Source organism: Lacerta agilis, chromosome 14 (genome assembly GCF_009819535.1).
Source record: "Lacerta agilis isolate rLacAgi1 chromosome 14, rLacAgi1.pri, whole genome shotgun sequence".
Classification (NCBI taxonomy): Eukaryota; Metazoa; Chordata; class Lepidosauria; order Squamata; family Lacertidae; genus Lacerta; species Lacerta agilis.
In genome coordinates this window covers 31230827-31256501 of record NC_046325.1, presented here as the reverse complement: position 1 = coordinate 31256501, position 25675 = coordinate 31230827, and the positions used below count along the sequence as shown (strand labels likewise).

General features: G+C 43.7%; 1 protein-coding gene across 5 annotated transcripts; it reads left to right on the top strand.

Moving 5' to 3' along the window:
• The first annotated feature begins 6785 nt into the window (after nt 1-6785).
• COPZ2 (COPI coat complex subunit zeta 2) lies at nt 6786-24983 on the top strand. 5 transcript variants are annotated; one of them, XM_033169888.1, is made up of 10 exons: nt 6786-7029; nt 9522-9635; nt 11190-11271; nt 13268-13359; nt 13768-13823; nt 14991-15068; nt 15880-15931; nt 21483-21521; nt 22385-22495; nt 24915-24983. In XM_033169888.1, exons 1-9 carry the CDS (start codon nt 6904-6906, stop codon nt 22415-22417), a joined length of 672 nt encoding a protein of 223 aa, XP_033025779.1. In that variant the 5' UTR covers nt 6786-6903; the 3' UTR covers nt 22418-22495; nt 24915-24983. The 5 variants fall into 5 exon arrangements, with proteins under 5 accessions (XP_033025779.1, XP_033025777.1, XP_033025778.1 ...); XM_033169886.1 differs by lacking the exon at nt 22385-22495 and adding an exon at nt 16059-16186 and having other exon boundaries at nt 6787-7029; XM_033169889.1 differs by lacking the exon at nt 22385-22495 and adding an exon at nt 16059-16186 and having other exon boundaries at nt 6790-7029; nt 9522-9590.
• Nucleotides 24984-25675: the final 692 nt, after the last annotated feature.

Genomic DNA, 25675 nt, shown 5'->3' with positions numbered 1-25675 from the left:
TTTGAGAACCAAGGTACCATTGTAGTATAAACAGGACAATCCTGTGAAGGTCAGTTAATGCTGGTCAGATCCACTAAAGGTTTTGAAAACTGGTGTGGTGGTGGTTGACACACTCTCTTTCTCTTTCTCTCTCTCTCTCTCTCTCTCTCTCTGCCAACTGCCTTGCCCCAAAAAAGCAACTGGCCCAGGGTCACTCAGTGAACATAAGGACTGACTGAGTGGAGGTTTAAACCATGGTCTCCAAGATCCCAGTCCGTTCCGCAAAAAAATTGCTGCTGCCTGCTGGTGTAGAGGCTCCTCAGCACTTGGTTTTGGGACAGGCATCAGACAGGTTATCAGACATGTGGTGATGTTTCAAAAGGTTGCCACACACCCCACTTGTTTGTTCCTCCCTTGACCCCATTTTGTTTCTGGAGACACAAGTGTAGTCACCAGAAAGCCTTGGGAACTCTAAGGTTCCAGATAAGGCTCTTCTGGAACTTCAATCCAGATTTCATTTTTCTGTATGTACAAATACTGAAGACATATCAAGAGAAGAGTGAGAGAGACATCCTAAAATAGCTGCTAAAAGTACATTAAATGATAGCTAGCTTGCGATAAGTCATCTCATATACAGGCACCCCCAATTAATGACCTGGTAACAGGAGATAGAATGACCAGCTCTTGCCACATTCCATATGCAGCGCTTGCAGAATTCATTTGGAAGCTGTTGCATCACGAGATCTATTTAACAGGGTAATTTGATGCTGGGTTTTAGAAAGAGAGAGAGAGGGAGAGGGAGCCAGTTGCCTGAACAGGTGTGTTGGATAAAAAAGTCCCGGCATAAACATGGGTGTGACTTGCTCAATAAAGCTGCTAACTGGATTACAGTGGCACAGGATACACTGCTTAAAAAGAAGAAATAAACTCAGGAGGGTGGTGGATCTTAATGGAGTGCAACAAGTGGCTCCATGCCTGTCCCATATCCTGTTTGCTTTATATGGTTGCCATACATCTGGAATTTCTCGGACATAGCTGGGATTCTGCCCTTGTAAACAACATCCGGGTGGAAAACACCGGACATATGGCAACCCATGTTGCAAGTGTATATTTTGGCAAATTCTCTTAAAAAATAGCTCCAAACTTCTTTATTTTCTTAGATCAATAACTTTGGCCAAAAATTTAAAAAGCTCAACAACCTAGCCCCCCCCCCCCAAAACCTTTTGTGTTCAGGTTTTCACTTTTTGAAATATGGCAACCATACTGCTTTCTCCCATCAGGTAGGTATCCAATGTTGAACTAAGCAAAACGAAAAACAAGAAAAACCTCAAATCAAATAACAGCTTCATGCTTCAAGGTTTTGCATATCTTCTGCAGCTTCCTTACTCACCATTCCTGAATCAAGCACTGCCTCCACCAGCCTGCCAGTCCTTAACCCTTCTCTCCACCCACTCCTCAAAACACCTGGATCATCACTCAACTCTATTCAAATAAATCAGGTCATTCATTACAAAACAGAAAGAAAAGTGCCAAAGATCAAACTTGCGTTGAAGCTACACCCTCAGATTCAAAGTTCATCTCCCAGATTCCGGATGCAGTCACTGAGCGCTGAGAATCAAGGAAGGGCTTTTTGCACATGCTCGGAAGCACCAGAATTATTATTGCTTCCAAGACCGAATTGTAGTTATAATAAACAGATTCAAAATGTGCAGCTGTGGTGTAGTGGCTCAGAGTGTGAGCTGGAATGTTCCTGATTCAAGTGTCACTCAGACACAAACTGATTGACTGACTTTAAACAAGCAACAGTAATACTGGCCAACCTTACAGTTTTGTTGTAAGCATTACTGAGATAATGCATCAGTGTCTTTTGAACACCTGAAACAGACCATGGAAATGTATGGAGCACAATCCATCAGGAAGTTCTCCTGCACAAGCCCCACTGAAAAGAATAGGAACCACACAAGAACTAAGCTACTTCTCCAGGAGATAAGAAGTTCCAAGTGATGTGTTGGCAGATCTTGTTTTCCTTGGTAAAAAAACAAAAACAAAAAACAGCAGGGTGTCAATTAATTACTTTATAAACAAATATAAGGTAAATGGGCACAAACAGGCACTCCCACAAGGCTGAAGATTCATCAGAAAGCAATTCAGGCACTCCCACTCCACATATCAGCTCATGTGCCATGTAAAACCACATATACTATCAGGAAGAGGCATTTCATAATCATTATCACCAATTGATGAAAGAATAACCAACCATTCTGGGTAATTAACGAGCTATCTTCCTAACAAAGGAAAAGTCAGCCAACAGTTGCAACAGTATTATCACACAAGGACTGAGCCCTAGACCAGGAAATACCCCTTTGGTTTTAATTGCTATAACTTTTGTTACTGTTTTTATTTATTGCCAGTTTCTAAACCAAATATTGCTGAGGTCCAGACCGTCTGGAACTGTTTCTGAGCCCAGATTCAAAGTGACTCTTAGTTTAAATGAATTTGGGACCAAAACAAAAACAAAAGCTTCCACACACACTTCTCGAGTTTTGTAAAGGTGCACATCGCCATAACAATAGCCCTTAATACTTGCAAAACCTGAATTTGGAATTTGATCTTCAAGCATGAAGTGGCTGTTGAGTAGAAGGGGGAGAGGAGCTCCTGCACAGCTCAAATTGCAGCAGTTGTTAGATAATGAAGAACTGATACCTTGGAAGCTTCCTGGCTCTCTCAAATCAGATTAAAATCAAATAGAGTTGTGGGTAACTGAGGAAGCATGTAGGCCATTTAGTTAGGCCCAAATGACAAACCTTTACTAATACATATCCCCGCCTGTACAGTACAAGACTTGAGAACAGACTTCTCTGGGAGCCAATGGGAGACTTTATTCAAATAAATGGCCACAGAACATAGAGAAAGTTAACCCTTCCTCCTCCTCTTAATCCACTCTCACCCGCAATATGGTAATTACCGGTATGCTCGGAAGCAGCTAGGAGCATTTTTCCTAGCCTAATTGCAGTGCGGGGAGAGCATCCGGTAAGTCCAGAACGAAATCTAAAAATAAGCTCCATCCTACAATCCTGGCTGTGGCTTGGCAAGAACTGGATTGATCTAAAATACGTTCTGTACTATGAATAAATATACAGGATGATGAAATAATTTCTTTGTTGGGTCTTCTGTAAACACTAGCAGAGCCATTGCTTTGTTGATTCAAAAGCAGAGTGTTACAAAAGGGCCACAGGAGTCTTCTGTGGATCAAAAGTTTAAAAAGAGGGCTAGGTTAACATATTTTGGTGCTTGAGATGAAAAATCCAAATGGCATATTCCCCACCTACTATTTAACATGGTCACAATCTATGAGGAATTTCTCCTGCAGAACGCCCACTGAAATGTGTAATGTAGTTCTTGCCAACCTATTGTAGTGTCCAAACTTTTTTCAAAGAGGGCCAGATTTGATGAAGTGAAGGGCCGTGAAGGCCGACCAAAGGGCCAACCTTTTTTAGGATTGAAGTTGTTGAGCTTTTTTTGGGTTGAAGTTGTTGAGGTTTTTTTTTTAGGATTTTACCCCAGGAAATATACCGTACTGCCACAGGGGCCGGATTGGGCCCTCAGAATTGACTTTGGACATGCCTGCCTTAAGGTATTTACACATCTCTGTTTCTTCAGAGCACTTTCCTAAATGTGGCCTCATTTCTTGATAATAAAAAGAAAAGGAGCACAGAGAGACTTAGATGTGCTCTGTTTAATGCTATGCCACTTGTTCCAGGACCGGGCCCCAGTTGTAACAAGCACTGTGTTGTAAGACCTTTCATCTTCACATAGAAGATGGAGCAAGCTTGTTTTCTCCTGCTCCATAGGGTAGGACCTGAACCAATGGATTGAAGTTACAAGAAAGGAGATTCTGACTAAAGGCCAGGAAGAACTTGCTGATAGCAAGAGCTGTTCCACAGTGGAATGGACTCCCTCGGAAGGTGGTGGACTCTCCTTCATTGGAGGTTTTTAAGCAGAGGTTGGATGGCCATCTGCCATGGATGCTTTAGCTGTGATTCCTGCATTGCAAGGGGGCTGAACTAGATGACCCTCAGTATAGCCCTTCCAGAAAAGACCCTGATGTTGGGAAAGATGGAGGGCACAAGGAGAAGGGGACGACAGAGGATGAGATGGTTGGACAGTGTTCTCGAAGCTACTAACAGGAGTTTGGCCAAACTGTGAGAGGCAGTGAAGGATAGGTGTGCCTGGCGTGCTCTGGTCCATGGGGTCACGAAGAGTCGGACACGACTGAACGACTGAACAACAACAACATAGCCCTTCCAACTCCACAATTCTATGATTCTATGAATCTAAGTGGGGGTGGACTGCATGTTCTCCAGGATCCCTTCCAACTCAGTGGTTCTATGAATCTAAGAGTGAAATCTGGACAGAAAATTATCTGAATAGGCCTGACTCATAGCTGTCAACCTTCCTTTTTCTTGCATTGGGAAACGGCCATAGCTGTCAAACTTCCTTTTTTTGCAGTGGGAAACAGCGCTGGATTAAGGGAATTTCCCGTAAAAAAAGGGAAAGTTGACAGCTATGGGACTAGACCTGACAAGTACAGTATCTCAGTTTTGTATGGTAAAATAGACATGATATGCTGTCATGGGAACTAAATCGTTGGCTGACTGCTCTCAATAGCTGGCCTTATGAATGACTAACAAATACTGTAAATAAATAAAAGGGTGAGATACCCAGCTGGTGTAATATATGATGTAAACCCAGCCAGATGGGTGGGGTATTAATAATAATAATAATAATAATGATAATAATAATAATAGCTAGGCATATAAACTGACAGCATTTGAGGGTCCCGACTGGCTCTGTGGAGATTTAGTGTGGGAGCAATAGTTTTTTGGACTATCTGTTGGAATGTTTAAACTGAATTTCCACGTATGCTAAATCTGCAAATTTGCAGGTATTACAAAACGTGGTAACACCTGGTTTAAACTAAGTCTTAAATTGACGCTGTCTCTTCAACCAAGTAGTATTTTACTAGTCCTACCAATAAAACTGTGTGTAGTTAGATATTCAGGATTGTCAGTAAATCCCAGATCTGTGTTGGTAGGCTCTATCAAGACTGTACTTAAAACATTAGAACCTCTGCCTTGGGCCCTGTATTTCTTAAGGTTCTGTCTTTGACTCACTGGATTACTCCAAACTCTGCTCTAACTTGCTGGTTCTGTAACCAGGGAGCCAAAGTTTTTTTCAGCCCACAAAGATGGCAACCTTACTGCCATTAGAAATCAAGAGTGGGGCACTAGAGTAGAGACACAGCTGTTTAGGTATGCAAGGCCTGTGTGAGCCCGCCATTGTTTTCTCATAACTATTCTTTTGCCAAACTACAATCAAAATTCAGCAAAGAATCCAACTTAATTAACTGCCCCCTCCCCTTATACACTAATTAAAACCTTTCCGCCAGTCTGCTTATCCTTTCAAGACTGGAGATCCTCGACATTTAGAACACTTCTGGTGGGCGTTTAGTATTCCCCTCCACAGAAGCAATTAGTAGTGAAACATCTGGACCCTCTTCAGATGAACTAGGCATCATTAACATGTTATTAAGACGTCCAGACGATGGAGGGGGATGGTGTGCTCCTTGCTTGACTGGAACTGTTCCAAAAATGCCAGGACTGTAGATGGATTGAGAACACAGCTTTAACCTGATGACCCAAATGCTGGAACTAGAATTACAATATGGTGTTGTGTGTGCAAAGGTACCAGAACTGGATGCAATAAAGCTGCGTCCACACAATCGTAAGTGCAGATCAACACTTGTTCTCTTTGTGTTTGCAGCATGTGCTTCAGCATTTGCAGTGTGAGCATCATAAAATGGTAGAAGGGAAGATATATGCCTGTAAATATGCAGTGGGAATTTTGCCAGAAAGCCACAATCAGTTATGGATCATGACTATGTAGTCAAAGGTTTGTAATACCGCACCTCCAATTTTCACCAGAAAACAACTGCCATATGGCATCCAAATTAGTACAAATTTCAGCTTTTAAAAGCCCTGGCACATTAAAATTTCTAAGCTAACCTGAAAATGATTGTGCTGGGCGTTAAGTGGTGCTTGTGAAGCAAGAAGTTATCTGTTCAAATATTACTTCTGCCTTGAACTCAGAGCATGATTTCAAACAAGTCATTTTATCTCAGCCTCCTCCAATGCAGGGGTAACAGACTGACCTACCTTACAAGGCTGTTGTACAGATTACTAAAATATCTCATGCAAAGCGCTTTGAATGCTCCGGAAGAATTATGCAAATACAAAGGGTGAATATGTCCAAAGCCTCCTCCTTTGCATTCAAATCTATTTCCAGGATTTACAACTTGAGTCCTAAGTGGGCTCAAATTTAGCCCTGATAATAAATATCCACTCTACCCAATAAGGGGAGGAGAGTAGTCTGATGATAATAAATCTGCCAGACCGGTACTTATCAAGAGCCAACAGCCCTGCGGTTGCACTTCTCAAAGCGTTTTGCTCAGAAACTTCCAGGAGGATCACGCGTCAGGTTTGCACATAAAAACAGGAGAGAGCTGCGCAATACATAATTTTAAAGTATTGTAAGACATTGAGTGGGTTAAAAATGAGGGAGAAGCATTTTTACGCTTTCCAAAATTGGTACATCTCTCTTTTCTTTCGAATGAAAGCTGTTTTCCTATTCTTATGCAAGAATTATTTCGCAGAGAAAGCCCTCGTTACAAATTGTCACAACTTTGTTGCCGTCGTCGTCGTCGTCCCCCTCATGCGCGGCGCACACATTTTAGGAGAGATCTCTTTATATTATATTTACTGGGAGCGGTCTGGGGAGGGAGGATGCGGCAGCCCACCCAGTGCCTGAGCGGGGCGGAGCAGCCCAGCTCGGCCGAAGCTCATCTCTGCCGTGGAGACATCCGAGATGCAAAAGGCAGAGGCCCGGCCACGTCAGCACGACCACTTCGGTGGCGCCGCAAGGGGACGAGGCGGGGAGCGCGCCGCCGGAGTGCCGGTCGGACCCATGGAAATCCCCGCGGGGCTTTTGCTGGTACGAGGGCGGGGAAGCAGCGACGAGGGAAAAGGGGCGAAAGCCGGTCCTTGGGTTAGGCAGCCGCCTCAAGCAGAGGATTTTGGCCATCGTGAAAGGGCAGTTGTTCAATTCATTTTTACGCGTTTGCTCAGCATCTGTGGAACTGCCTGCCTCAGGTGCCCAAAGGCGCGATGCACCTTCATTTGAGTGGGGCGGAGGGGGAGACGCCGCTAGATGTCGGCGCCTGAGGCTGTAAAAGTGTCTGGGGCGGGCCCGCGGTAGGGGCGGGGGAAATCCGCCACCGAAGCAAATGCCTGCCTGCGCGATCAGAAACGGCTCTCCAAACTATGCTGTGTACAGTTCATTTTCTGAACTTTACGCACCTCGGTTCCGAAGCGCCGAGGAGAAGGCGACGCGCGTGTTTGCAAGGCGCGTTAAGAACAAACGTCGTTCTGAGAAGGACGGGCACAGGACAAAGCGTCCTCGGCAGGGGCCTAGTTCTTGCTGAAGTGGTAAACGTGTGTCTCAGCTGCACCACGTTGGACTGCAAGTGGGGGGTGTCACATGACTGAAGGGTTTACCTATTCGAAACAAAACTCCCCTGCGCATAGAAAACTAGAGCTAAGGGAGAAGGGTTGGAACATAGGGCCTATCTTTCTTCCTGATAGGCTCGTTTTCTGTGTGGGTAGGTGAATCTATTTTTCTTGTGGGAGTCCCCACATTCCATCATACCAGCTTCCACTTGCAGTCGAAACTAGGCTAGTCTGGACACCGGTTTACCCCTACCAGTGTTGAAGTAATATCCAAAGTGAGTGTTCTCCAGGGGGAACCCTTTAACCCAAAAGCAATATCCAGAGTGAATGATTAGGCCACAGACAGGGTGTGACAGTTACTTAAGGAAAGATTCCAAAATCCATATTAGGGCAATGCATTTATTAGACTTAACAAAATATAACAAAGCAGTGTTTAAGCTTTCAAGTTCTCCAGAAGTCTTAATCAGGCTAGAATTGTAAACAAAACAGAGTAGAAGAGAATAATTGACCTAAGAGGGAGGATAATAAATGTATTGCCATAATATGAAATATGAAATTTTTCTTATAGGCCAAAATGGCTTACCTTTATTTTTTGATTGGCCCAAGGTTTGTGTTTCGGGAGGTCTTAGATCAATGATGAGTAAGCTGAGGCTCTCCCGATGTTGGACTACAACTCCCAGCATCCATGACTGTGGCTGTGGGCTGTGCTGCCTGCGGTTTGTGAGAGTCCAACAACATTGGGAGTGCCTCTGGTTCCTCATCCCAGTCTTCGACTGTAAAGTCTTAAGTGGACAGCATGTCAAGAAGCACCTCGGAAAAGACATAGCGAATCAGGAAATCCTGGGGAAATGGGGGAGAATTCTTGGTTTCTGGGGTCAACAAAGCTGGAGAGATACTACTTATTGTGGAAATAAAAATTTAAATATTAAAAAAATTGTCCAGTAGCACCTTATAGACCAGCTAAGTTTGTTCTGGTATAAGCTTTCGTGTGAATGCACACTTCTTCAGATACAGATGGACTTCCGTTTCATTTATTGTGGGACACAATCCTTCTCTCCGAGATCTGTTCTGTCGCTAGGAAGAACTGACACGGTATCATCAGCCGTACAAAGTTAAAAAGAGATAGCACTCAGAATTAGTGGGGTCTCAAAGAAACAGTATTGTGAAAGGGGAAGGGACAGATCCCAGGGAGAGGGAAGCTGGTTCAGCATTCCACATCCAGGGACAGATACCAGAATCCTTACTAAATGAAGATGGGGAGACTCATACAGGGGTGGGTTTCAGGCAGAGTGGGACCCAAAGGCATGGAGGGAGGCACCTCAGGGGAGTCTGCCATGTAAAATGTGAGGGATCCAAGAAGCCGCTACCATGAAATAGTAGAAACAACTTATCTTGAACAAGTTCGGTAGAGGGAACCTAGAGAGACAGGAAATACCATTTCCTGTTTGGGGAGTGCAGAAAGAGTTGTGATGTGCTTGGTAGGCCGTAATATATGGCTGCTGGTGGTGGGCTTTGTTGTTTTTGTGTGGGTGTAGACCTACTTTGCAGAAACACCAGTGAGGTTGGAGATGCACGGAAATTAGTTAGCTAGAAATATGAATGAAAGAGGTGCAGTGCCAGTCCAGAGAGTGAAAAGATTGGGTGCAGTTGGGGAAATCAAAACAATTTTGAACCGTAAGCTTATAGGGGACAGGTTCCTTTTTTGTATATATTTTTGTGCTAAGTTCCATATATATTAGTAGTGTCATACAAATATTTATTTTTTTATTTTTGTAAAATAACTACCCTGCTCTTCAACCAAAAAATGCCCATTGATTTAGATATTTAGATATGTTAGCTACATGATATATGGTACTTGTGTTTGTGGTAGTACAAGCTAAATGGGACATTTCATAGATCTCCCTTAGCATTTTCTGGCTTTTAAAAAGTACATTCTTACTCCTGCATCTAAGTAAAATTAATTCATTTTGATCCTAGGAACCGTCCCTTTACACTGTCAAGGCAATTTTCATCTTGGACAGCTTTGGGCAGCGACTTTTGGCCAAGGCAGGTACCTCCACCAATTTTTTTTTAAGGCTCAGTTCCACTCTGGTAAGACATCAGGTAGAATTATGAACACCATTTTTCAGGTTGGGAATAGAAGATCTCTGCTTGGGTGCATTCAGTAGTGGAGGTCAAACACATGGAAGAAGGAATCCTACTACTTGTCCTTTGAGAAGGCCGGAGCAGTTTATCTGAGACTTGCAGCCAATCTCACATCCAGAGTTGAGACCTGCTTAATTTGAACAGTGCAGCCGTACCATGTGTCCTCAGACCACTCATTGGGGTGGGCCTGTTGACTCTATCCCAGAAATTAAGAACTGCTATGCTGGATCACTGCTTAACAGCAACCAAGTTGGGGGGGGAGTGCAAAAGGAGGGCAACATCTGTCTTTTGTTGTTATTTCCTAGCATGAGGTCAGCAATAGATCCTTATTACCTTGGCTAATTTCCCCAGCTGTACTGGTGCCCCATGTAGCCATCCAGTCCCTTTGAAAAGCTACTTAAGCTACTTGGGACAAAACACTGTTTGTGTTCATTGAGTTCCATCAGTTGAGTCTTCGTATCATGGGAACAACTTCCTGTTCTTGTAAATGTGTCCCCATCAATTTCAGCCACTGACTCCACCTTTATGCATTCTGACAGGTAATCGTTTTTCACTCTCTGTTCATCACTGATGTGAGGGATGAAGGGCCTATGGACCTCCAGATGTTGCTGAACACAGCTCCTGACTATTAGCCACACTGAGGGCCACATGTTCCCCATGCCTAATGTACACTCATTCTCTCTCTGCAATACTTAAGTTTTCATAAACCCTCAGCAGCATCCATGTTCCCTTTTTGCTGCAGCAGCCTGAGGTGAGAAGAGAAGCAGAGTTTCCAATAGAGCAGGGAGAAAGCAAGGCAGAGGAGTCTCCTTGGTCAGATGTCTGCCTCAAGATTCTTATTCTTGAGAAAGAAACCATAGAGTGCAGGAGCGAGAGCGGGGAAATACTGTTAAAACTGTTGAGAGAGAAAGCAGAGTATGAAGGCTAGAGTGGCAGGAGATCCATGGCCAGTCTCTCTCTTGCTCTATCTCACCTTCACTCCCTCTCCCTCCAACCCAGAGATAAAATTCCAGAGGTGGGAGCATCCAAGAAATTTGAGGGCTGCATTCAAGCCCACCTCTGATGTAGTCCAACATTTTGTTTCCACCAACAGCCAACCAAGTGTTTCTGAGCACTCACAGGTGGGCCAATAAGTTAATAGCATCCCCTTGTTTATCGCTAGCATCTGGTGCTTGGATATAGATTGCCTCTGAATATGGAAGTTCCATTTAGCTATTATGCTCAGGAGCACTGTTCTCTAACAGGCTTTTACCAATTTTCACATCGAGGGGATTTTCATTTTCAGTGAACATGAATGTTGTGGGAACACCAGCTCCCATCAATCCCAGCCAGCACATCCAGTGATCATGGATGTTGGAATTTGTAGTCCAGTAAGAGCTGGAAGACCACAGGTTCCCAATCCCTGCTCTAAAGAATATCCGTGATTCTTATTTGTTAGCCATTCCCTACTCCTATGCTGCCTCATCCTTGTTTTGAGCCTCTTGTTCTGGCTGTCCACAGTATTATGATGACACCTTTCCATCTATGAAGGAACAGAAGAGTTTCGAAAGGAATGTCTTCAACAAGACCCACAAGACTGACAGTGAGTATGTGGCCATTAAAGTATAGATAGACAAACAACCAGCAGCTTCTAGTACCAACAGACACTCAACCATAGATCTCCTTGGCTCTTCTCCTTCCCTTGAGAAACAGAGACCACATCTGCACTGTACATTTAACGCAGTATCATGTCACCAGTGTGGTGTAGTGGTTAAGAGTGGTAGACTCGTTATCTGGGGAACCGGGTTCGTGTCTCCACTCCTCCACATGCAGCTGCTGGGTGACCTTGGGCTAGTCACACTTCTCTGAAGTCTCTCAGCCCCACTCACCTCACAGAGTGTTTGTTGTAGGGGAGGAAGGGAAAGGAGAATGTTAGCCGCTTTGAGACTCCTTCGGGTAGTAAAAAGCGGGATATCAAATCCAAACTCTTCTTCTTCTTCACTTTAAACAGACATGCCCCCAAAAGAATTCTGGGAAGTGTAGTTTGTTAAATGGGCTGAGAGTTGTTAGAAGACTCCTATTCCCTTCATGGAGCTACAGTTCCCAAAGTGGTTTAACAACCAGTCTTTCTTCTTAGGGAACTCTGGGAGCTATAGGTCTGTGAGGGGAATAGGGGGACTCTCAGTACCCTTTAAAATATTACAGCTCCCAGGATATGTTGAGAAAAGCCATGAATGTTTAAAGTGGTATGATATGTAATGTATAGTGCAGGTGGGACCAAAAATATTTCCGTCAACCAAGAGTGAAAAGAGACGCTTGGAGTGACAAAGGGACAGGTGATGGCAATGTGGAGTGGTCCAACAGCTGGCCTAAGAGATGGAGAGAGATCAAGAGGAGGACACATTGCAGAAGGTTTTTTCTGCACTGTGGAAGGGGAGTATGGGGTGAATTTGGCTTGCACTCCTAAAGCAAATTTTGTTGCTGGTTAGGAGACATATTTACCCCAAGACAAATCCACTCCATTGATTTGCATTTCAAATAGGTAAAGGTAAAGGGACCCCTGATCATTAGGTCCATTTGTGTCCGACTCTGGGGTTGCAGCGCTCATCTCGCGTTACTGGCCGAGGGAGCAGGTGTACAGGTTCCAGGTCATGTGGCCAGCATGACAAAGCCGCTTCTGGTGAACCAGAACAGTGCATGGAAACGCCGTTTACCTTCCCACCAGAGCAGTACCTATTTATTTACTTGCACTTTGACGTGCTTTCGAACTGCTAGGTGGGCAAGAGCTGGGACCGAGCAACGGGAGTTCACCCCATCGCGGGAATTCGAACCACCAACCTTCCGATCAGCAAGCTCTAGGCTCTGTGGTTTAACCCACAGCACCACCAGCGTCCTCAAATTGGTACTCCTGTAGAAATATTAGCCATTATCTGGAGAGGAATAAGCAGTCTTTAAAAAAATAAATTAAAAACCTGCCACTTAGAAGATGTTATGCCAAGCACAGATCTTGTATGCTCTAACTGTTAGAAACCTGTGTGTGTTGGACCAGGCGTTTGCCTTATCTACAGTTGAAGGTTGGCAGGCCTCCTTTTGGTCCGTTTAGTGAGCTGCTCTGCCATGCCACACTGTTTTGGGTGCAGTCAAAGGAAAAGCCCTTCAGCTCTGGGACAGCTTGGCACACCCTTTTAAAGGTAAACAAGCTCCATCTCAGTCAGATGGAGCCCATCAGAAAAGACCTGGCTGACTCAGATTCCATCCATTTACAACTGCAGCATGGGTAGAATTAAATTGTTAGAAATCATTTAAAAAAAATAAAAATAAAAATCAGAAATAATGTCACCAGTCCACAAGCAAATGAGGCAGGGCCTGATGGAGTTGTAACATTCTTGAAGGTGGGATAGCTCAGTTGGTAGAGCATTAGACTCTTAATCTCAGGGTCGTGGGTTTGTGCCCCACATTGAGCGAAAGATTACTGCATTTTAACATTGGGGGTTGGACTAGATTCCCCTTGTGGTCCCTTCCAACAATACAATTCTATGATTCTTAGAGCTTTCCCACTTCTCTCTCTAAACATCATTTCTCTTTTTTGTTTTCCTCAGGTGAGATTGCTTTTTTGGAAGGTCTGACCATTGTCTATAAAAGCAGCATTGATCTTTTCTTTTATGTAGTGGGAAGTCCCCATGAGAATGAGGTAAAAAAAAAATTATTATTATTTTAGCCAGCAGGTAAATGAGATAAATAGTGACTTACATACCCTTAAGCAAAACTTGTACTTCTTATTTTGTGGATTTCTTGCCTTTCATTTCTGTTCTTCACCCCCCCCCCATGTTGAACGGAAAACAATTATAGGTAGAAACCACGAGGAGAAAGGTTCTAATTAAACTTACACATGAATTTACAAATGGACAGGATTCTGAGTAAAGATTGCATAAAGTCATCACACTGCCAAGTAACAGTGCTACGTTACATGTTGTGTAGAATCACCATTTGCTCTGTATGTTTCCTAGTAGATGGTCAGGGAGAAATACATGTTTGAAAGATCATTTGATTTTGTTTTTGTTGACATGAGTCTTCCTTTCTTGGCCCCACTTTTTAATAGCTGATGTTGATGTCCGTTCTCACCTGTCTCTTTGAATCTCTCAACCATATGCTGCGGTGAGTATCATCATTAGTCCTAGTGGAGATCAATGACATTCTCACACAGTAGAAGGGACGAAAGAAATAATCGCTCTGACCTGTTGCCCAAAGATAGTATGTGTGCCCATGTGTTTGTAATCCAGATCATAAAAAGGTAAAGGTAAAGGAATGCTGACAGTTAAGTCCAGTCGCGGATGACTCTGGGGTTGCGGCGCTCATCTCATTTTACAGGCTGAGGGAGCTGACATTTGTCCGCAGACAGTTTTTCTGGGTCATGTGGCCAGCATGACTAAGCTGCTTCTGGCAAAACGCCGTTTACCTATTTATCTACTTGCACTTTGACATGCTTTCGAACTGCTAGGTTGGCAGGAGCTGGGACCGAGCAACGGGAGTTCACCCTGTTGCAGGGATTCAAACTGCCCACCTTCCGATTGGCAAGCCCTAGGCTCGGTGGTTTAGACCACAGCGCCACCCGCATCCCTAATAGTTTGGTACAAAATAGAGGATGGGCATGTAGCAGAGAAGTGTGGCTGTAGAACAAAGAACATAAGATGGCTCAAAGAAGCAAGTGAAGCTGCATGCTACAGGGAATGGCAAAACTATGAGAATTTCTCAGTGGATTGTGTCCATTGCAACAGCAGATTAACAGTATCTCCAGACACAGTATCTCCTGCTATCCAGAAAAGCTTTTATTGGCAAGATACGTTCCTCCCCAAAATGTTCCTCTTGATTTATAGGGTATTTTAATGGACTGTCTCCTCAAATACCAGGAAACTGGTAGCAAGAATCTGCATCTGTGAATGTTTTCTAGGTGCCCCTGTCATCAAATGTGAAGCTGGTGACAATGAAGGAGAGAGCCTTTTCAGTAGTGGCACCCTGCCCTTGGAATACCGACCTTAAGGAGGCTTGTGTACCATCCATTTTGCTATCATTTGGGCAGCACTCCTTATATTGTCCAAATACAAGAAGCTCTGCCCCTTTGCAGAACTCTCACCATCCTGGTGGTTCTCCTTCTGGCACACTCCAGTTTGTCAAGGTCCTCCTTTAAAATATGGCACCCAAAACGGGACACAGTTCCCCAGATGTGGCTTGACCAGCACAGAAATGACTCCTAAACTAGTTTAAATCTAGTAGTGTAGATATGTTCCTGGTGCTCATAGTTGCCTTGTCTTGTCTTGTATCTAGAAAGAACGTGGAGAAGCGAACCCTGGTGGAAAACATGGATGGGGTGTTCCTTGTGGTGGATGAGATCGTTGATGGCGGGTGAGATCATGTAGAAGGGGAGAAAAGGGAAATGAATTAATTTGGCAGATCTCAGCAGGCTGGCTCATGTCACCCTGTTTTAAATCTGGAGTTAAAAGGATCTGCCATAGCTCATCCAACTCACTGAGATTCAGACACTAGCTGAGTACCTAAATCACATTAAGGAATCCAGTTAAAATGTAAACACAAGTAACAAAATGTGAGCTCAATTAATTCATGTTTTAAAAACAACCCATTAGATGTGTTTCCTCCTACTTTTTGAACTAGTAAGAGACTCACAATTAAAGGTAATTTCTCCTTTTCGAAAAGCAGAATTGCAGTTGATGCATTGCTCCCTTGCTTGAGGGAAATGAAATGAAAAAGGTTTCACAAAATACCAGGAGGAAGGGAGGAGCTTTGTGGGAGTTACAACTTTTGTTTTTAAAGGCTCTCATAAATGTTCTTATACTTCCATGGTGCAGCCTAGGGAGAGATCAGATATAAAATGAGAACAGGGCTTTAAAAAACAGCAACACATAAAATAAATGTCGCCAAATGACACAAGGAATGCCATGGTGCTGTTCATCACTGACAACAGCCAGTAAGCCGCAGCCACAATTGCACAAACTGTTTCTTAAAAGAAATGCACTGTGTGGCAACAAAATGTTGCATTTGGATCACTAGTATGAAAGAAAATTTACCTGCTTTAGAATCACTTCCCCAGTGCTTCTGGATTCCTCGCAACAGCTGCATAACAACTGCATAGTTCTTGCCAGAGACACAGATCAAAATATCCCTTCCCAATATGCTTCATTTCTCTTCTCCATTTTAGTGTGATTTTGGAAAGTGATGCCCAGCAAGTCATCCAGAAGCTGAATTTTAGGGTAAGTGGTCCCTTCCTTCCTTCCTTCCTTCCTTCCTTCCTTCCTTCCTTCCTTCCTTCCTGTAAATATTATCTCATTTCTGCACTTTGTTCCCTTGCTCATCTCCCTGAACCTCTTTCCACCTCAGACGATCGCGGAGCCTGCAGCTTATGGCTTTGTTCTCTTTGATTACATCACGGGTAACTCCGAGTACAATGAAATTTTGCCCGAGAGGCTCTACAAATAGCGAACTGTTCTCACAAACAGGATGCAGGAGTAAGACTTGACTTCCTTCTAAGCACGTCGCTCTAATGCAGCATGGCAGCTGGCTGGGTTAAAAATCATCCTGCTTCCTTTATCCCCCATTCCAAATCGTCCGGGGAGATTCTCTCTCTCCTTTCTTCCTTGTCTGGCTTTTCCTACACCTCTAGACCCTATAATTAAAGCTAAATAAATGATTTTTAATAAGTGGCCAGAGGGGTAGCCTATATTTGTATAGGATGAGTCAGTTGTAAAACACATGCAGCATGTGTGTGCCTGGTATGATGTGGTATGTGTGAGCTTCTAAGCATGCTGTGTCAACAGCAGTTTTAAAGGAGGGGGTTGAAGAACCAGCTAAAGGTAAAGGGACCCCTGACCATTAGGTCCAGTCGCGGACGACTATGGGGTTGCGGCGCTCATCTCGCATTACTGGCCAAGGGAGCCGGCGTACAGCTTCCAGGTCATGTGGCCAGCATGACTAAGCCGCTTCTGGCAAACCAGAGCAGTGCACGGAAACACCGTTTACCTTCCTGCTAGAGTGGTACCTATTTATCTACTTGCACTTGGACGTGCTTTCGAACTGCTAGGTTGGCAGGAGCAGGGACCGAGCAACGGGAGCTCACCCCGTCGCGGGAATTCGAACTGCCGACCTTCTGATCAGCAAGCCCTAGGCTCTGTGGTTTAACCCACAGCGCCACCCATGTCCCTAAGAACCAGCTACTACATAGCAAACTATGTTCCCACATCAGAATATGCACAAACTCTCCCCATATTTGGGTTTGCTTTTCAAGTTTTGTTTTTTGTTTTTTTTAAGGAGGACATGAGCCTGCTGCATGGACAACTTTTGAGTGTAACAATGCTCCTGATGTTAAATATCAGTGCTATTCGTATGGTTTTGCTCCTGTGATGGGAAATAGAATCGGGAGAGGAGATGTAATATCAGTAGCCTGGCCTCCAACCCTTAAGGGCTCTTGCAGAACTATCTCTGCATGTGTTGCATCCACCTCCAGCAGCTATGGGAGTGATTCTGTTTTACAGCCTGCTTCACACAGGAGCCTGGTGGTGAAAAGCTCCTGAGTGACTGTGGCTGGTAACAGACCCAAGAACAGCTAAAGGAATTAGGCCAGGGGTCAGCAAACTTTTTCAGCAGGGGGCCAGTCCACAGTCCTTCAGACCTTGTGGAGGGCCGGACTACATTTTGAAAAAAAATATGAACAAATTCCTATGCCCCACAAATAACCCAGAGATGTATTTTAAATAAAAGGACACATTCTACTCATATAAAAACACGCTGATTCCCGGACCATCCACGGGCCGCATTTAGTAGGCGATTAGGCCGCATCCAGCCCCCGGGCCTTAGTTTGGGGACCCCTGAATTAGGCACACGAGGAGCCAAGTCAGAGCAATGGCCCATTTAGTTCAGCATTGTCCATAGTGAGTGGTTGCAGATCTCCCATGGTTTCAGACAGATTATTTACCTAGAGATGCTGGGACAGTGAATAGAGTCTTTCACCGAGTTAAAAGCCACCTCTTCCTACCCTCTCTCAGTGCCACCATTTCCTTTTTTTAAAAAAAGGTTTTTTATTATTTTCCAATAAAAGAGAATAAAAAAACAACATTACACAAACATAAACACAATAAAACATAATACATAATAAACAATAAACAAAATACAAAATACAATAAACAATCACATACAAACCTTATTCAACACCTATCTTTGTTTTTTTTCTTGTCTTTAACTTCAGGGGACTTCCCCTGTTCCCTCCACTGCCTTTAAAATTATATATATTCTTTAGGTAACTTTATTTCTTTTTCAATTAACCTTTACCAAATCTCTTAATAATCTTTAAATTTACTTATCCAATATATATCTTCCCTTATATTCTATATCTTAAAATACTCTTATACCATTAAATCATTCACATCTCACATTTCTTCTAAGCAATTATATCTTACATTAACCTGCTAAAGCCATTTCATCCAATTAGTTCTGCTCAAATACTCAAACATTCAGTTTTACACATTTAAGTAGGTAGTCCTTAAATTTCTTCCAATCTTGCGACACCGTCTCCTCCCTCTGGTCTCGGATTCTAGCGGTCAGTTCAGCGAGTTCCATGTAGTCCATTAACTTCATCTGCCATTCTTCCACTGTTGGGATCTCTTCACCCTTCCAGGTTCTTGCCAATAGGATTCTAGCCGCTGTAGTGGCATACATAAAAAATACTCTATCCTGACTGGGTATCTCTTCGTTGGTCATGCTCAAAAGAAATGCCTCTGGTTTCTTACTAAAGGTAACTTTCATTACCTTTTTAAGCTCGTTATAAATCTTATCCCAGAAAGCATTTACTCCTGGACATGACCACCACATATGAAAAAAGGTACCTTTCGTAGACTTACATTTCCAACACATATCAGACATTTTAGAGTTCATCTTAGCTATCTTAACTGGTGTTAGATACCATCTGTATAACATTTTCATTATATTTTCTCTTAAACTATTACAAGCAGTAAATTTGATACCTTTCTGCCACAATCTCTCCCAGTCATCCATCATAATATTATGTCCCACATCTTTCGCCCAGTCTATCATCGTCGATTTAACCAATTCATCTTTCGTATGCCACTCTAGCAACAAGTTATACATCTTGGAAAGGTTTTTAGAGTTCGATTCTATCAGTTCTGTTTCCAGTTTCGATTTTTCCATTTGAAAACCAATTTTCTTGTCTAATTTAAATGTTTCATGAACCTGATGATATTGTAGCCAGTCGGGGACTTGATTTTTTACTTGGTCATAGCTTTTCAGCTTAAATGAGTCCCCTTCTCGCTGCAATATATCCACATATCTTAACCAGCTTGCAGACATGTTCGGTCTCTTAAAAGCCTTGGCTTCCACTGGTGAAATCCATCTAGGAGTCTTTCTCTCTAACAAGTCCTTATATCTTATCCAAACCTGATACAAAGCTTTCCTAACTATATGATTCTTAAACATTTTGTGGATTTTTACCTTGTCATACCAAAGGTATGCATGCCAACCAAACATATTATTGAATCCCTCCAAGTCCAACACATCCACATTCTCCAGTCTAAACCAATCCTTCAACCAGCAAAAGGCCGCTGCTTCAAAGTAAATCTTTAAGTCCGGCAGGGCAAAGCCTCCTCTTTCTTAAGAGTCTGTCAGAATCTTAAATTTAATTCTAGGCTTTTTTCCCTGCCATATAAACTTCGATAGGTCCCTTTGCCATATCTTAAAGCAATCCAATTTGTCCAAAATTGGTATGGCTTGGAATAAAAACAGCATCCTTGGTAAGACATTCATTTTAACAGCTGCTATTCTTCCCATTAACGACAATTTCAATCTCGTCCATATTTCCATGTCTTTCTTTATCTCCATCCACAATTTTTCATAGTTGTCCTTGTACAGGTTCAGATTTTTTGCTGTAAGATTGACCCCTAAATATTTTACAGTCTTAACAAAGTTAAGGCCCGTGTCATCTTGTAGTCTTTGTATCTGCTCTACAGTCATGTTTTTACTCAATACTTTGGTTTTCTGTTTATTTAATTTGAAACCAGCTACATGTCCAAACAGTTCAATTAATTCCAGGGCTTTGGGGACACTGTTTTCCGGCTCCTGTAGGGATAACATCAGGTCGTCTGCAAAGGCGCGTAATTTGTATTCTTTCTCTCCCACCCTAATTCCTTTTATCTGCTTCTCTTTTCGTAACATGTTTAGAAGAACCTCCAGGACCGTAATAAATAATAAAGGGGAGATAGGGCACCCTTGTCTTGTTCCAGTGCCACCATTTCCACCACCTGCCTGCTGGTTGAGGCATTGATGGAGGGAGAATAATCAGGCAGGAAGCAATGAGGTCCAATGTACACTGCTTTATTTGCCATGTTGCCGTATTGGCCCGAATATAAGCCACACCCACAAATAAGCCACACCTTTAAAATTTGGCGGCTTGGGGGAGGATTGGGAGCTGCGGACAGGATGAGCGCCCGTGCTCTCGGGCTGCTTCCGGGGGGGGGGCGCTGCTTTGCCAGCGGCATAAGGTTGCCAATATAAGCCATACTTTAACTTTTCACGATTGGCACTTGGGAAAAAATGTGGCTTATATTCGGGCCAATACGGTATTGTCCATTTGGAAAAGACCTTTTGGGATTCTTTACTGTCATGTCTGCTTGGAATTTTCCCATCTTGAATAATTTGAAGTTGTCTGCAAATTTTGCACTAGCTCACAGCCTCCTTCCACCTCCAGATCATTTATGAATGTTAAAACACCACTATTCCCAATGCAGTGTGAAGATTCCCTCCAATGTGAAAACTGGCCATTTATTACTTCCTCCTTCTCCCTGTTCTTTAATCCACTACTGACCTGTCAAAGGACCTGTCCTATTATCTGGTGACCCATGAAGGACCAAAGTAGACGAAGAAACCATTCACAGAATTGCCAGATGTGCGAATGGCTTTTAAAAAGCAAATGGCAGGCTCATGAGGCCTAATCTAGATCAGGAATCTGGTGTGGGAATTCGGGAGGGGGGCTGCACTTGCTGTCTTTATGGAAGAAAAGCTCCTATTCATGCTCCCATTCCATTCACTACAAAGAGCAGGCATGGGGCATTTGATCTGGATCGGGACTGCAGAAGGGGGGAAAGGGTTAAAGCCCACCTTAACATACACCCCCACCCCACCCCACCCCCGTGCCAGGAGCCTAATCCAGATTGTGGGGCTTTTTAAAAAATCAAGCACACTGTCAATAATTCTGTAAATGGTGCTGCATCCAGTTTGTCCGTAAATTTAGTTAGGATACGATCCCACGGTCCCTGGAAAGTCATCCCAGGGGCCATAGGATAGAACAGAACAGATCCCCCTTTCTGCCTGCAAAGAAGGAGATCTGCCCTTACAAGCCTCCCAGTTACAGGTGCAGAAACTTTGCAGCCCTTGTTGCTCTGCTGTCAGAGGTAACAGCAAAGGGGGGGGGAGAGCAGATAAAGTGAAAAACACCATATTTATTTCCCCTCAAGCCATCGCCTACCCACCTTTTGTCCTGGCCAGTACAAGACCGGATGAGTTTTATTTTCATCTCGGTTTCTGAATTAGTTCTTCAAGAGATCTCCCTGAAAAAAGCTGCCTGGGTTGGCCTGGGTGTATCTCTCCCAACATCTTATTCATAAATTTTGTCATAATGGTCTTTAACTGCTCAATTTCTTGCTTGTGATATATTTAATGGAAATGACATTGTTCGCGTCTTCAGAATTTTGCTCTTCAGATCCCCTTAAATTTCCTCACCTTTCCCCTACCTATTTTTAGGTGGATGACAGCTCTTTATCTGAACACAGTGTCACTCAGGTGAGTCTACTCTGGAGTTTCTCTTACGTGCAGGTACCCTGCTCTCAGCTGGCGTGCGGATTAGTTAGACAAGTGGGACCCGCAACAGAATGTTGCAGTGCAGAGTGCAGCGCTTCAGGATTCCAGCTACTCCCTGCTCCATCCCAACTTCCTCCTTGTTTTCCCTTACTCCCTCAACAAAAACTTAAGTGTGCTCAGTGTCTAGAAATTGTTCTAAGAAGTTTTTTTTGGGGGGGGGGGCTCCTTGGTTCCACCCCCACAAGGTTTTTCTGTGTTTCTGCAAATATTTGGGTATCCCCAAGCCTTCCTATACCTATCCTCTTGTGCATGGATAGTGCATTTTGACTATATAAGGATTTGCACTCAGATAATGAATTTGTTAGTAGCGTGTAAGATGTGTGCCAGAGGCAGTTATGGGTATTGTCCGTATGGTACACAATATTTTCCCACAGACATGCACACCCTCCCCACAGCAAAGCATATACTTGCCCTTGCAAACGTGCAATTAAAACACTGCTGGGAAATTTTTTTTGTGGGGAGAGCTTCAGTACCCAGTCTGCCCAGAAGCAGTTTTTCTTTTTAAAAAAATTGGCATCGGGACTCTACTGCATGTGTTTGCACAGAGCGTGTGCATGACATCAGCATGTGGCCATGGGGGAGAGTTTGTACAGGATACAGAGCACGAAGTGAGAGACTGCACTGATTTCTCTTCCCACAAACCGGAAAGAAGCTTCCTGAAACCAGACCCTGTTCAGCCAAACAAGAGGCTGAAATATGTTGGTAATATTGGCAGTGATCCTGCTCCACCTCCCCTAAGGTTTCTTATCCCCCCCCCCCCAATCTCACTAGCTATCTCCTTACAGGCTGTCTTCTCCAAGTTAATCCTGATGGCATAGATCAAGAGGACAGGGGGTGGGTCCCTGGCAGGTCTCCTAACACCGTACTAACTGCCTCTTCTTGTCTGCTGCCTTAGAGTAAGTACTGGGTAGTTGGCAACGTAAACCCCTTGTGTCTGTGCTGCTGCTTTTGCCCGTGAAAATCCCTCCCGTTTTAACCCAGTTGCTCCGATCCATAGAACGAGAACTGTTGCCTGAAAAACGACCTGCGTAATCAATGCTCAAATAACCCAATGAGTTAACATTCGCAGTTCCGGGGACCAGGAGACAGGTCCTCAAAACTGGGGTGGGAAGGGGGAAGATAGAAGAGCTTGGTATAAACAAAGATGAACCTTGTTTGCCAGTCTGATATGTTTGCGCCTGCTCACTGTTTGAATGTTACTTTCTCGTGGCTGCTCTTGCCAAGTCTAACTGATAGGTGGCTGTTCCCTTCAACGTTTTTTTAATCTCCCAATTCTCTGTGGCATATTTGGGGTATACTCAGTTTTGTCAATGGAATTTTTTCACAGTGAAAGGGATCTTGGTGGGAATTTTCACTTGCTTAACTATTCCACATGCTGCTCATTGCCTGTTCGAACTTGCTTGTTTTCCCTTGTCTGTAGCTTTGACACCAGCCAATCAAGGATCGCATAGGTAGTGTGAGGCCATCAGGTTTCATGTAGGAATGCTATATGACTACATGACAGCTTCACAAAGCCAAATCGGAACGAAGGCAGAGAGTACTGCTTTCATTCTGAATAGGCTTCCTGATGATACCACATAGCCCATCGGATTGTGCTAATTGATGATACCGGTACTAAGCAAGAACAAAGGGCAATGCTTTCTGCCTTCACTCCGAATGAGAGGTCATTTTGGCCGTGTTTTGCAGTCCCTTCTGACTAATTGTCGAAATGGGAGGATACAATTTGCAGTTTGACAACTTTTTGGGGGGTGACATATGCCTCCACCATCTTACAACATACCTGTACCCTACATATCTATATGGGCTTTATCTAGTTTGACGACCATGGATTGTAGTTTGATTAGAATGCTAAGAATTCTTCATTAGAGATTTGCAGCTTTCCGCACAGGACTACATCCCCCAAGATTCCTTAGAATAAGGGAATGAATATTAAGACAGTTTAAATCTGTATTAGCCTATAGGGCACGCTTGCAGCCAACTGCACCATTTCGCATAACTAGTGCAGTGGGGTCATATGTTGCCTAGCAACTGCAAGCACACTTGCAAGCACACTTAGGTCTGGCATCCTAGCTGGGGAGAAAGTCGAAGAGGGGGTCAGGGGAGAGGGGCTAGCTAGCACTAAGGGACACATTACAGTGAGGGACAGAGAACATGCTGGGGCCCAATATCCCCTTTGTCCACAATGGGAAAACTAAAGGGCATCCCACATAAATGCTTGGCATTTGCAGGGTCTGTTAAGCTGATGATAACCTACCTCTATATGCAGCAATGTTTGCTTAAACTTTGTGATCAGATTACTGTGGACATGATATAGTTCATCATTTTCAAACAGAGGGACAACTCAGATAGAGTTGGGAAGTCCTTAGCATCCAGTTGCCCAGGCCATCACAAAATTTTGTGTCTGTCCTAGAGCCTGATTTTGCATTCATTGATCACCCCTTCTTCATCTAAAAGACACACCTGCCCCCTGGTGTCCAGCTGGTTAGGTTGAGACACTTCCCAAGATTTGATTCCTTTAGAATGTTCACCTGGATTTAGCTCCCAGAGCTTTTTATTTTTATTTTTATGGCAGTGGCAGATGTGACACCAGAATAACAAACATCAGCATGCCTCTTGAGCACGTGCAGAGTGCCTTTTCCATAGCTTTGTATAACTGCAATTGGCAGCTGCATATTCAGGGCTGGAGGAAGATCTTCCACATCAAAAGAAATGATTCCCAGTAGGAATGGGAAATTGGACTCCAACTCCCATCAAACCCCTGCCAGTGTGGCCAACAATGCAAGTTGCAGTCCAGCAACACCTGAAGGGCCACATGTTTTCCTGATTTACAGGGTGGTTTGAACCACAGCATCTGCTTTTAGCAGTTACACACTGGTTGACTTGCATCTACGTTGTGCATCTTGTTGACTGGGATTATTAGAACACATGTTCCACAATGCATTGCTTTCTGTTTGAGAGATGCTGTGTTTTGGATGATTGGGGTGGAGGGAGTTTTGAGGGTGCAAGTGCTGGGTGGTCCTGCCTCATAGGGTCACATTTCGTCTGATGATCTTTTGGCTCCTGTGAATTTATTTCTGGACTTGCTCTTTGTTAACCATCTCCCAAGAGAAAGATATGCAAAGAACAGATCCCTTTAGTTTTAACTTCAGAATGGCTAATCAGATTGCCCCAATGCAGGGCCTACAGATTCCCCATCCCTTTGGCCTAGCCAGTTGGCAAAACACTGGAGATAGAAGCAATTAATTGTTCTCATTCTCTCTCTCTCTCTCTCTCTCTCTCTCTCTCTCTCTCTCTCCCCTCCCAACTTGTTCATAGGTTCTGCAGTCTGCCAAAGAACAAATTAAGTGGTCCTTATTAAAATAAAGTAACCCACAGCAAAAGACACGGCATTGGAGAGTTTTGTTTTTACACATTTTCTCACATTGCTCTGTTCTTGTGAGCCTTTCCCATTTGCCCCAAAGGATGAGGATGGAACCTTTCAGTGGGTACAAGTTGGTTGGTGACCCTGACAAGTGAGGAGAATGCTAATTTCCCAGGGACTCATCTGTGTATCTTCAGAGGGCTGGGGAAAGTGTGTATATTTTAAAAGTGTTCTAAACCAAGTAATAGAATCATCTATTATGGCCCTTCCCATTTTTGGACTACAACTCCTATAATTCCTGCTAATCGGCAGTTCTGCCTAACAACTGCATTACTGGAATAAATGTAATGGCGTGGTAAGCCTGAAAAGTCAAATCAGCCTGATCCATCTAAGTAATCTTTCAGAGGTGCAGTTTTAATTTAATTTGTTTTTGTTTTGTTTTTTTGCTCTGGTTGCTTCGCAATTGCTGCAAATAGCCTACTCTAAACTTCCCTTGCCTGACCTCTTCTGGGATATAATGACATTGCAGTTCCGAGATAATCATATCCTTTCTCGGTGTCTCCCATTTATTAACGTGGCAGTAAAACCTTTGCTTGCAGTGAAGACTTATTGTTCTGAACAAAATGGACACTTGGGCAATGGCAACTGTCCCTCCTCCTCGACCCCCCAAGCACAATTGCCAACTTGCATTCAATAGAGAAGTGTGATGCAGAAG